General features: G+C 46.4%; 1 protein-coding gene across 3 annotated transcripts in view; it reads left to right on the forward strand.

Moving 5' to 3' along the window:
- The window catches only part of MYZAP (myocardial zonula adherens protein), a 93,009-nt gene that overhangs the window by 7,950 nt on the left and 71,777 nt on the right, over window positions 1-13,282 (forward strand). For all 3 annotated transcript variants that reach the window (XM_012783040.3, XM_012783039.2, XM_012783042.3), the window contains exon 2: window positions 5,459-5,545. In XM_012783040.3, the coding sequence (XP_012638494.2) occupies window positions 5,459-5,545 (87 nt within the window). The remainder of the gene's footprint in view (window positions 1-5,458; window positions 5,546-13,282) is intronic.

A 13,282-nucleotide genomic window follows, 5' to 3' on the forward strand; every position in this document is an offset into this window, starting at 1 on the left:
ATTCACCTTATATTATGTAAAGTGTAGATTTCCTGGGCACTAACTGAAGTCTCAAAAGAATGTAACCATTTCACCTTACCGTCTACCTGCCCCTCTTCCCACCCTCTTCCCTAAATGTCTTTCCCCCATTTAAGGAAATGTATAATAGTAAACCTCCTAAAAACCTCTTTAAGAAAACAGCCACAGACGCGACTGTGGCTTGTGTTTTCCCTGGATGTGCCCTAAAACTAGCTTAATAAACCTCAAATGAGATCCTTGCCTTAGTCACTCATTTTACATGCCAATATCTGGACAGCCTGGAATGCCTTGCCTGATAGGTATCTGTTGTTATGGTGATGAATTCTCCAAACTTCACTGACCTAAGAAGTCCTTTGTGTCCTTCTATAACCCAGCTCAAATGTCATATTTAAGAGTCTTCCCATTGACTCCCACTTCCAATTAAGATTATTGTTCTTCTTCATATATATATATGATGATATATATGATAATGATCATATATATGATCATATATATGATCATGATAATAAAGAACACTTACAAAGTACTTAATATGTGACAGAAACTGTTCTAAGCCCTTTGCACATATTAGCTATTTTCATCTTCACAGCAGTCCTAAGAGGCTGTAGTATTGCTAGCCCTGTTTTACTACGAAGATAACTGAAGCACTAAAGCTTAAGTAGATGTCCAAAGGTTTTATAGCTAGTAGGTGTCAGAACAATTATTGGAACCTAGGAAGTACAGTTCCACCATGCTTTAGCCACCAAGCTACCCTGCCTCTCAGTACACCAAGTGCTCTTGATTGACTTGTTTGGATGTGTTTCTAGATTATGAGCTCCTGGGAGCACAGCTGTTTCTTTGTCATCACAGTACCCTCATAGCCCTTAAAAAGTATTTTACAAGTAGTGGGTGCTCAGTAACTGAGTAATGAAATACACTGAGTCTGGCTTCCTGCTTTGATCTACTGGAAGGGACCCTCGCTTCGGGGATGGCTGGTCCAATAGCAGTGGTCTTCAGGGTAAGGTGCAATTCCTCCTTTGCATTGTTCAGAACACAAGGCCTGAGCCAGCTGCTGTGGAAACCCCCAGAAATAAAGTACCTACCTGCCTCTCAGGTACTTCCCAGCCTAGGACAGCTCTCAGTATTGTGTATCTGAGTTTCAGGAAACCATGGAGACAAGTATCGTAAAAATCTTAGCGCTAAGCAGCACTGCCTTGGTCTTACTCATTGGGAGGTTTTCCCACAGGGAGGTGAATGAGTGAATGGAGGTCGACTGTACCAGCTCAAACTTGTGGGTGGGTGCAGGGATTACTTTCCTTAGTGCTTCTGTTGAGAATTCAGAGTACCTTCTAGACCTTCGGGATTTCCTCTTTGCTGCTCCTGAAGCAGTCCTGTGGATTTGGGAAGGATTCATCCCTTTCTCTCTCTGTCTCATTCTGACACATTCTCTTTCAATCTTTATTATTGCTTTTACTACTGTTATTCTTCTAATTATAGAGCTCAGACATGCTTGAAACAGTTGGAAACAACACAAAAATATTTTCTGGAGATAAACACCATCAACAGTGGGTTGTGTTTCCTTAAGGATATTTCCCCCCCTAAATCTACACGAATGTATTTAAAAAATAAAAATGAGATTATTTTTACTGTTGTCTTCTGCAGCTTTCTTTTTTCTCCATGAAAGTACATTTGGCCATCTTGTAAGGAAGATGTGTGATCCTGTTCCAAGCTGGGTTTAAAATTGCTCCTGAACAGCCAGTCCACCAGTGGGTCAGCATTTGTTAAAGAAAAACTAGCCGTGCTCCTTAAGGTTTCCATCAGAGCACCTCTATTGGCAAGAGTGAAGTTAAGACAGGGTCCTGGGGTGTTGACCTCAAGCACCTGCTGCAACTGCCAGATATCCTTGAAGTCAAATATTTTATTTTACAAGTTCATTTTATTTTATGTGTTCTATTTACCATGTGGCTTTATATACCCCAGGGTATAGGTGGCTCATTGTGAGAGTTTGGTGCATAAGGTGTGCCCAGCTCCCTCGCTAGTGTGTCAAGGAATATCAAAGTTCTGGGTGGGCAGATGCAGAATGGGCTCAAGCAGGAGGAGGGACCATCTCGTTTTAGGTGATAGAACCCATGGGTACCCTTTCTGAAAATTTTACCCCTCTAGAGTAATCAGCCCACCAATAGGCATCACTTACAGTGCCAATGCCCCAGATCCATTGACCAAATCATCATTTGTATGGAAGCAGGGCTGTGAACTCAAGTAGGTCTGTTTCATTTTGGAGCATATAGGGTGACAGGATGATGGTAATACATAGATGATAATAAAAATATCTAACGTTCATAGAGGCTTACTATGTGCCAGACACCCTCCTTTCATCCCATTTTACTCCTGAGAATCAGAGAGATTAAGTAACTTGCCCGTAGCCACACAGCTGTGTGTGTGCACATGCATGTGGATATGCATGTATGTACGTGTGTGTATAGAGGATATGGTGCAGGGAAAAAAGCACTTCCTTTTCCCAGTGGAATTATGCCACAGATTAGACCCAGCCTAATAGAGAAGATTGTTGAGCGTCACCGATTTGGATTGCCTACCTGGTGTGAGTTTTGCATGGATGTTTGTGCAAATACCAGACTGGCTGTAACCAGTCAGAGGGTTGCCTTTTCTCTGGAGGACCTTGAATTCCCATCAGTGTTGTTGCCTGTAGGAGAGCTACCTGGAGATATGTGTGGCTTGGCTTCTTTTTGGCCAGCATGACTGATGGTGAGCTTTGAAGGCTGGTTGCAAAGTTGGCTTTACAAGAGACATTGATAGCTTTGGGGAACAGGCCACATCTGACCCCGAGGTCACTGGGGGACGAAGCTTACCCAGAGGAGAGAGAGGATGGTGAGGGGGAGGGGTCTTGAAACCAAGTCATGTGACTTAAAGAACATATTTAGCCAAGATAAAGGAGGTTCAAGGGACAGGAGGACTGTCTAGAGAGAGGGGGATTCTGCTGCAGTCCGAGGACAACCGTGGGCCTGGTAAGTAGAGATGCTGAAGAAGAACATGTAAACTCAGTGTCAGGAAGCTAGAGGTGCCTGGCAGCCTAATGGGATGCCTTGGAGGGAGGCGATGGTGTATGTGGAAGTGTCAACCTGGGTCCCAAACTCGGCTTCTCTAACCTGTTCATTGAAAATGAATAGGCTGGTTCCCGCCTGGTTCCCACCTAGTTCCCACCTGGTTCCCAGGTACGTCGTTGGGTGTGGGGTTCCTTCATGGGTGCAGGCAGGTTGGACTTAAAAGGGCTTTTACAATCCTGTCCAGTTCTGGGCTTCCAGGGGGCAGGGTAGTCATGCTCAGAGGCCACCCTGCAGACCAGTGCAGATCGGCGACCCTGCAAACCAGGTCAGAGTGGGGCTGGGGAGGATTAGTTTGCTAGGGCTGCCATACAAAGTTCCAGAAAGCTGGTGGCTTAAACGACACACATGTATTGTCTTACAGTTTTGGAGGCTAGAAGTTCAAAATTAAGGTGTTGGCAAGGTTGGTTCCTTCTGAGGGCTGGGAGGGAACGATCCATTCCAGGCTTTTCTCCTTGGCTTGTAGGTGGCTGTCTAGATGTTCACATGGCGTTCTCCCTGTGTCTGTGTCTGTCTCCAAATTTCCCACTTTTGTGAGGACATCAGTCATTTTGGATTAGCACCACCCTTATGATCTCATTTTTGCTGAATTACCTCTGGAAAGATCCTATCTCCAAATAAGGTCAAATTCTGAGAGAGTGAAGGTTAGCACTTCGATGTATGAATTTTAGGAGGACACAAATCAACACGTAATAGGGGCAAGCATGTGACATTTCAGGCATATGGGTGCATGAGTATAAGGGCTGAGAGCACAGGACCTGGAGACTGCCTGGGTTCAAATCTCAGCTCTGCCATTTCCTAGTCATGTGACCCTTCAGAGACTTAGCTTCATCATCTGCAAAATGGGGCTGGTAAGAGTTCCTGTTACCATAGGGTAGTGATGAAAATTAGGTGAATAAATACATGTAAACTCAGAATATGCCTGGTATACAGCAAGTGGTAAATGCATGGTTAGCTATTGTTATTGCCCCCTCACACTGCAGATTATAGTGGTCTTTTTTTTTCTCTATTGAGTAGGAAAATGACTTTGTTTATACTCACCCTTTGTTGATAGGATATTCATACATAAATCATGCAAGTCATAGCTTCTCTCATTGAATGGTATAACTTTTTATTTTATTTAAAGAGAAATGGTGCAATTTAGACTTTTAATAATCATTTAGGAGCCTTTATTCTGATATTTCAGTGAACTTTGGTGGCAGCCTTTAATAAACTGACATCAGAGTGTCAGTGATTAGTGACAAATATTCATAGTGGTGTAGTTAATCAAGGAGTTAGATGTTTTGTTAATTTATAATTATTATGTTCTTATATGCTTTGCCAGCATCTGTCTTACCTTTAGTCTGTATTCAGCAAACACGCAGCTTTGGTTTTGTTTTTTTGTTTTTAAATTGTAGCAAAGTACTTATAACATAAAATTTAACCATTCTAACTATTTTTTAAGTGTATGGCTCAGTGGCATTAGGTACATTCACATTGTTGTGCAGTCAGCACCACCATCCATCTCTAGAACTTTCTTCATCTTCTGAAACTGAAATTCCATACTCATTAAACACTAACTTCCCAATCCCCCGTCTCCTTACCCCTGGCAACCGCCATTTTACTTTCTGTCTCTATGATTTAGAATATTCCAGGGACCTCATATGAGTGGAATCATACAGTATTTGTCTTTTTGTGACTGGTTTATTTCACCTAGCATAATGCCCACAAGGTTCATCCATATTGTAGCATGTGTCAGCATTTCCTTCCTTTTTAAGGCTGAATCCCATTTCATTGACTGTGTAAGTCACATTTTGTTCACTCATCTGTCAATGGACATCTGGGTTGCTTTTACCTTTTGGCTATTATGAATAATGCTACTATAAACATGGGTGTTCTTTAAAAAAAAAAACCCTTGTGTTAATCATGTACATGTCTATTGTAGAAAAATTAAATATACAGTCAAGTAGAAAGTACTCTCTTACCCCAATCACCTATCATCTTACTGCTTTAGAGAGAACCACTGTATGTATTTAGGCCTCTATTGCCTCTAACTGTTCTGGAAGATACTTGTGAAAGGAGATTGTTTTGTACGTATTGTTATGGAACCCGAGCTGTTGTTACACAAAGTTTGAAATCTGTGAAGTTATTTGGTAGTTCCCTTGTTTTGAGCAGCTGGTGGTGGGTGCCTGTACTGGGCCCAGCGTTGGCACAGGCTGGCCTTGTCGTCACTGTCTCCTCTGTAATCGGGATGGTGACCCCATCGGAAGTTGGGAAACAGGCTGTGCAAAGCCCAAGGTCGCCCTGCTCTTCCTGCCCCAGACGCTGGCTCCTGACTGGCCTCTCCTCTCCGCCTCTTCCAGGCCAATGTCTGCAGACTGCGGCTGACCGTTCCTCCCGAGAGTCCAGTTCCCGAGCAAAGCGAGAAGAAGGTTGAGAGAAAAGAGCAGGTAAGCCACATCCGAGGTTCCAGTCTTTGCGCTCTTAACCAGCTCTGCCTCCTGTCCCCGCGCCGGGCTGTTCACAGGGCAGCTCTGCTGGGGAGAAGGCCGCCTTCACCCTCCCGCCCGGTCTCCCGTCTTCCCGCCACACACGCCGCCCTCCCCAGCTGGCTCTGCCCGCGGCCTGCCCTGCTCTTGTTTCTTGGTGAACACTGCGGCTCTGTGTTGCCTCGAAGCTGCAGGGACACTGGCCTTAGTGACAGGTGCTGCGGCAGGGAATGTGGGTTTTCCTGAAACGGCCCAGTCCGGTTGAGTCAAAGGGCCCATTGTGAGCTGCCGGCGGGGCCTTCTCAGCAGCTTGGAGCAGCCGCCGGGGCCCAGGTGACAGGGGACAGAGGAGGGCCGGGCCGGGGCCGTAGGGTGGGAAGGGCACTTTTTCGGCTGGGGGAGGAGGCGTTCAGCAAACGTTTTTGTGCCAGCTCGTGTGCTAGTGCTGGGGCCGTGACGATAAGTATGTCCTTGCTTTAGAGGAACTTGCAGTTCTCCAGGTGAGACAGGTGTGTTTATTTATTGTACAAACACACAGGGATGATGTGATATTTCAAGTGTTGGGATCCAGCGATGTAATGAGAGGTCTCTGGGAACACAGAGATGCGAATGACTGCTTGGGAGGTCACATTGGAAGGGGGGGCGGTTAAAGGGTAAAGAGAAAGTCCTGTTTACCTCTAGGCCTCTGGTCCTGGCCAAGCCATTTTACTCATTCACAAGCCATTATGGGGCACCTACTGTATTCCAGGCACTGTCCTAGGCAGAAGGAGTAGAGTAGTGAACAAAGCAGCAAACAAACAAACAAAAGATCTGTCATCCATGGAACTTACATTCTGGTGAGATAAGAATGAAAATAAACAAAGTCATTAAGTGCATTTTATGGCAGGTAGGAGGTAGCAAGTGCTGATGGGGGCAAGTCAGTTAAGAGGACAGGAGTGCCAGGGAGTAGGCGTAGGCGTATTTTTTCTTGTGCATATATTTTATGTGGTTATAAAATAAAACAAAATAAAATGGTATGATATAATATAAATTTCATAAATGAAATCACAAGGTAGTGACCTCCTGAAATACAAGCCTTGCTTTAGAGTTAACCAGTAATGTGGTCAACTATACAAAAGGAAGCTTCTCGTTGGCTGCTGAGCGATTGATAACGCCCCTGGGTTTCCAGGAGGTCCCTGTGTCCCCTTCCTCCTCCGACATCCTTCCTCTCCCCACTTCCTACCAAGGACAGAGAGCTGCCTGTGCTGATGCAGATGATGAATGAGAAGGACAGGAAGGAGGGAGGGAGGAAAACGAAGTTATGATGAGAGAAAGGTGAGAGCATGTGAAGTTGCTGATGTGCCTAAAAAGAGAGGATGAGTCCCACCTAAAGGATCCAGAGAAACGGCTGAGCGTGGAAAGGACGAGGTGGGCCTGGGACACCTGGGGCTAGGAAATAAGGTGGTGCTTAGAGATGAATGAGGTCACAGCAAGGGACCCAGGAACCAGTTTGAAAGGGCTCTCACTGACCAAAATTGGAGCAACCTGAGCATGGAAAAGAATAATGACAGTAGTGGGTCATTTAAAAAATAGAGTCATTTAAAAAAAATAGAGTCATTTAAAAAAAATCCTTATGCATGTAGTGATAATCGGAAAAGGGGAGAGGTTAGAAAATCCATATGCATGTGGTGATAATCGGAAAAGGGGAGGGGTTAGAAAAGGGAAGGCTCCTCTTCATAGAACACAAGCTAATACGTTTAGAAAATCTCAGCCAGGCGCAGTGGCTCATACCTGTAATCCTAGCACTCTGGGAGGCCGAGGCGGGCTGATCGCTCAAGGTCAGGAGTTCGAAACCAGCCTGAGCAAGAGCGAGACCCCATGTCTACTAAAAATAGAAAGAAATTAATTGACCAACTAAAAATATATAGAAAAAAATTAGCCGGGCATGGTGGCGCATGCCTGTAGTCCCAGCTACTCGGGAGGCTGAGGCAGCAGGATAGCTTGAGCCCAGGAGTTTGAGGTTGCTGTGAGCTAGGCTGACACCACGGCACTCTAGCCCAAGCAACAGAGCAAGACTCTGTCTCAAAGAAAGAAAATCTCTATTTTGCAACCCCCAGTAGGTTCATCAGTAGATGCAGAAGCTAGCTGGTGAAAGGATATTGTGGAATGGGATGCTCACGTGGTCTCAAGGTATTACCTCAACAGATTGCTGCCTGATTCTAGAGGGACATGTACCTTCACAGTGGAGTGGGTTGGCAGTCCACGTTTCAACCACGTGACCCAGCCTAGCACCACCAGTCGTGGGTCAGCTGACGTTACAGGACCTGAAGTGATATGATTGAGTGGTGCGCAGTATGAGCTATGTAACATTCATGCCCACACTTGTCTAACAGACTCTAACAATAAGGAAACAGAAAAACCCAAAATGTGGGACGTTCTACGTAGCAATTGGCTTTAACCCCGTCATAAATGTAATACTATTTAGAAAAAGATGAGAATCTGTGGTAGGTTAGAGAGACTAAAAGAGACTTAACATTAAATGCAGGGAGTCAACCTTGGTTAGATCTCGGTCCAAAAAAATCTATAAAAGACATATTGGGATAATACACTTTTGAATAGGAACCCTATATTAAATATTATTAAATGTGAATTTTCTTGTGATAATGGTACTGTGGTTATGTAGTTGAACTGTTCTTTCAGCTTCTCTGTAGATTTGAGCATTCTCCAAAGAGAAAGTTTGTGGGTGAAGCTCATCCCCAAGCAGAAAGTGGGAATGGTTTGGCTTCAGCCAGTGGACCCTTGCTGATGAGTAGGACTGAGGGGCCCTCTCTTGCTGCGGGGGTGTCCCCTTCTGCTCTCCCTGCGCCTCTCTCCCCTCCTTTTTAGAGCCCATGGCTTGCTCAGGGAAGTGGGCCTGGGCTGTATCCAGGGGTGCATGGCTGCTTAGAACACTTTTAGAAGAAGGGACCCAAGCTGCAGTAAGGGGCAGGACGAGGGTGCTGGCGGTGCCTGTCGTCCATATGCACGGGAGGGGAGTTGGGGAACTCGGTCTCTTGGAGTCAGACCCAAGCTGCATGCCTGGGCAGATGTTTGTGAAGGGTTTTGAGTGCCTGAACTGGGGTGGTAGGTGCCCTGGAGGACCTGTCACCACTGAAGAAGAATCAAGAGTCCCAAGGAAGGAGACGCATGTGTTCAGCAATGTCAAGTGGAGCCGATAACCAAGTTGCATGCCAGTTTGCCTGTTGGCCTTGAACAGTGCTTTTCAAACTTGTTAAAGCAAAAGGAACCCTCTTTTTTTTTTTCCCCGGATTAAAATGTTATACTGAATCCTCACGTGTAAACCAGGCAAAAGTGGCACTGGTGGGGGCCCAAGTCCTCCCAGCCTCCCTTTGCCCCTCGACCCCCAGGCATCCTCGTGTGGGTGCCCGAGAACTCCAAGGCTCTGAGGAGCACAGCACAGAGACCCCTGGGGCTTCGTGCACCAGATGCTTCTCACACAGGTGCACAGTCCAGGTGCCTGTCCGTGACGCGTTGGTGACTCACTGCAGAAGAACTGGGGTAGAGAGGAGGAGGGTGGGGCGGCTGTTTCCCTGGGACTGAAGTTCTTGGGGTGGTGGCAGCCCTTGAAGGTCTTGGTGGCAACTGGGAGGCTGTTCTGGGTGATGTTGTCACCACGTCCTGGCCAGGTTCCTGGCGTGAGTCATTGGGATGACCAGCAAGGACCCTCTGGAGGGGCCACTTCATTTGATATGGTTTCGATGTGGCTGCCCCTCCCTGGTACCCACAGAATTGCAAGTTGCCCAAAACTCTGGACGGCCCTTCCTGGTCAGGTGACTTTGGTGCCTTAGGAGGAGGGTCTGTGGTGTGCCAAGGCGGGGGGCTTGGCGCCGGCTCGGATGTGGGAGTGGGAGGATGTCAATGGCCTGAGTGACTCCTGAGGAGGCGGGACATCTCGGAGGATTTCCAGGGCCCTGTTAGAGCCACAGCTGACAGAGGGCGGGCTGGGCCTTATTCTTTGACACTGTTAAAGATGCCCAGTGTCTCACTGCAACAGGACCAATTAAAAAAAAAAAAAAGATGCCCAGTGTGTTTTGACAAATGGGGGTGCCATGGGGCAGCCAGCCACACGTAGAGGCCACTGCCAGTTGGACCATCCTTCTACCCATCGTGCCCACATCACTGGAGAGAGAGATTGCTCACCATGGAGGTGTGTCACAGATGGTGAATCTTGCCCAGCTCCTCAGAGCTGTGCTTGGAGGCTCCTGGAGGCAACTACAGCACACTTGGCATCTTTTGTGGAGTCGTGAGTTTGTGGGGTGTATTTGGGAGGCTTCCTACCCCTAAGGCAGATGTCTTATCTGCCTGGTCCTTCTAGTCCTTCTCTTCAAACGACATCAACTGCCCCGAGACTGCTTCCCGTAGGCCGCAGATGAGCTGCAAAACACTCAGCTTCCTCTTTAAAGTAGGCATCGTGTAGTGCCCGGTTGCAAAGAGCAGGCTAGCTAATAGATGCACAGTGCCCACCATGGTGTCTGGCCTGAAATATGGATTAGAGAAGTAGGGACCAAATGCCAAACCTCCTCCCTTTGAAGGCCACGCCCAGTGGCCCTTGGTCCTTGCTCTTCCTCCTTCGGCTCTGCTGGAGTAATGCATTCCGCTTCCCGAAGCTGCCTGGCCTGCCTCTCCTCCTTCCTCTCCGGCCATGCCTTCTGCATCCTTTCTGATGTCATGCTGTCCTTCTGCTCCATAAATCTGGGTGTCTCTCCACCCATACACCCAGCCCTTGCCTCCTCTCTTTGCACGTCCTGATACCTCAGAGAGCTCATATTCATGGCTTGGAGCTGGCCTCTTTGGGTAGGATGCCCACCCTACACGCCAGCTCTACTCTCCAGCCCTGTGCTACTGAGGGCCTTGCTGGTTTTCAGTGTTCTCTATATTTTTACGTATCAGAATACCAACATTTTATTGTTGTATTACCTTTATTTTGGTATTTAAAAATATGAACCCTGGATTGTTTATGTGAGCAGATAACAAGAAAGGTCCAGCCTGCATTAACATTCTGAATGGAATATGGGTACACTTATTCGGAAAAGGTTCTGACCATATCCCTCTTCTGATTTTTTAATTTTAATTTATATTTATATTTATTTATTTTGTGAACTGGCCCCATTTAAAAAGTTTGAAGAATTTTTTTTTTTTTTTTTTAAGAGGGTCTCTCTCTGTCACTTGGGCCAGAGTGCAGTGATGTTGTCATCATAGCTCGCTCCTGGGCTCAAGTGATCCTCCTGCTTCAGCCTCCACAATAGCTGGGACTATAGGAACAAGCCACCATGTGCCCAGTTAATTTTTCTATTTTTTGTAGAGATGAGGTCCTCACTCTTGCTGAGGTTGGTCTCAAACTCCTGACCTTAAGTGATCCTCCCGCCTTAGCCTCCTGGAGTGCTAGGATTACAGGCGTGAGCTTGTATCCCTTTCCCTCTATGCCCTCTACCCCTTTCCTGTTGCAGAGCTTCCCAAGGTGTCTTATTAATATATTCCCTTTCTGGATCACCAGTGAGAACAAGTGTCTTTTCTTAGCTTTGTCGTCTGTATTTCCCCCAGAGCCAGTTTGGGTCCCGTCCACTTCCAGGGAACCCGTTGGAGTCATCTTGGACGTGGGGCAGGGACATTAGGGGGGATATGTGGAGGGTAGGGGTTGGGGGGGAGAGTGGGGAGGGAACGGGGGAAGCAGGTGTTGGCACCCAATCCCCCACCCTTCCCTGGGAGTCTGACCACCCCCTTCCTGGAGCAGATTCCTTCTGCCCCTCTCCCCTTATTTCCTCCAGAGCTGACTCCCTCGTCTCTTAGAGCCTGATTCCTCCTTCTCTAAGATAATTTATTTTTACTAGAACCTTCTTTCTCAAACAACCCACCTGAGATTCAGTCCTGGGCCTTGACCCTCTCTCAGATGAAATGGCAAATAAAGACAAAGGGTAGAAGAAAAAGATCTCTCTCCTTTTAAGTACAATAACCATATTTTATTCTAACAAGATAAATATCAAAATATGGGTATTGTGATTTTGTTCCAGAGTGACATCCTGGTTGGGCTGCAGGACTCAGAGCCTGCTGGCCGGTTCCTGTTGGGTGAACTCATTTACCCCAACCTCAGCCCCTCTAAAACCAACTCAGTGATATCTTGCTCACTTGTTTTATTGGTTGGTCTGCCTGTATCAGACAGGTCCATTTACTATCTCCCGACACGGGGCACCTCTTCCTTCCTCAAAGCCCTTGCTGAGGCCCTAGCCCATGCTTGGGGTCTCCTCCCTGCTGTCTCGCAGTTTATCCAAGTCTTCGCTGTCCTTCGAGGCTCAGCTAAAGGCCCACTTGTCCCCTCTGACAACTTCCCTGAGTGCAGTGGGCTGCCGTGACGACCCCTCCCTGAACTATAGGATTTGCAGACCGCTGCTGTCCCCTGGCAACCAGCCATCTACTGCTAAGCACTCTACATGTGCATAGATATGTTTTTCTGTGGACTCTGAATGTAACGTGTACTTAGGCATATACACACATGTAGAGAAAGGAAGCTGTCTTTTTATTGTCTTCTCAGAGCCTAGCTCCCTGCCTTGCACATAGTAGGTGCTTTGTGCATGATTGTTGATTATGATGATTGAGTTTTCTATTCATTCCCTAGGGTTGCCACAACAAAGCACAAAAGCCTGGATCGCTTAAACAACAGAGGTGTGTTCTCTCACAGGTCTGGAGTCCAGATGTCTGGGATCAAGGTGTTAGCAGGGCCGTGCTCCCCCCCAGGCTCTGCAGGAGAGTCCTTTGCCTCTTCCAGCTGCTGGTAGCTCTTGGCAATCCTTGGTTTGTGGCAGCATAACTCCAGTCTTCCCACGGCGTTCCCCTGTGCCTGTCCCTGGGTCCAAATTTTCCTCCTTTCATAAGGACACCAACAAGACTAGATTAGGGTCCACTGTAATGGCCTCATTTTAACTTGACCTTATCTCCAAATAAGGTCAAATTCTGGGGTACTGAGGGTTATCTTTTTGGGAGACACAACTCAACCCCATAATGAGTTCATTTGAGGGACAATAGTCACCTTGAATTGTATTAGCAACTCAGATGGACTATCTGTGGCTTTTATTTTTACATTAAAAGTCATTAATAATATGAGAGGGAATGCTGATTAGTTTGCAGGCACAAATTACATGTTGAGAGACTGATAAATGTGGAATATGATGTTTATAAAATTGTTGCACATTAGAATTAGAATTAGTAGTAGATAATTTTGAATTAAATACTTGTCATTTTCAGAGAACTTTGTGAATGTTTGTATCCATATACCTACGCAAATGCACATGCAACGCATTGCTAGGTACAGAAGCAGGTGTATCTCCCCCCCAGAAATAAGAGACAGAGCCCATTACAGCTATTACAGATTTATCATGTTGAATGGGGGGCTCACTGCACAGTTGAATTTTAGGGAATCTGATTTGAGCTGGTTCTGAGTCTTAGTGATGGTGAAGTCCTTTGCAAATCAAAAAATAGCTTAAAGCAGGTAGTATTTTAATAGCCATTAATGTCCCAGCTTTGGAGGTGTCCTTTAGTGACTAGTTTTTTTTTGTTTTTTTTTTTTTTAAAGAGGCTATTGCCCTCTAAATCTTTGGGAACCTGGAGTGAGAAAGAACAGATATATGAGTACGAATGTAGAGTCGGGGACTTTCATAGCCCAATAAA

The sequence above is a fragment of the Microcebus murinus genome, chromosome 6, assembly GCF_040939455.1.
Source record: "Microcebus murinus isolate Inina chromosome 6, M.murinus_Inina_mat1.0, whole genome shotgun sequence".
NCBI lineage: Eukaryota > Metazoa > Chordata > Mammalia > Primates > Cheirogaleidae > Microcebus > Microcebus murinus.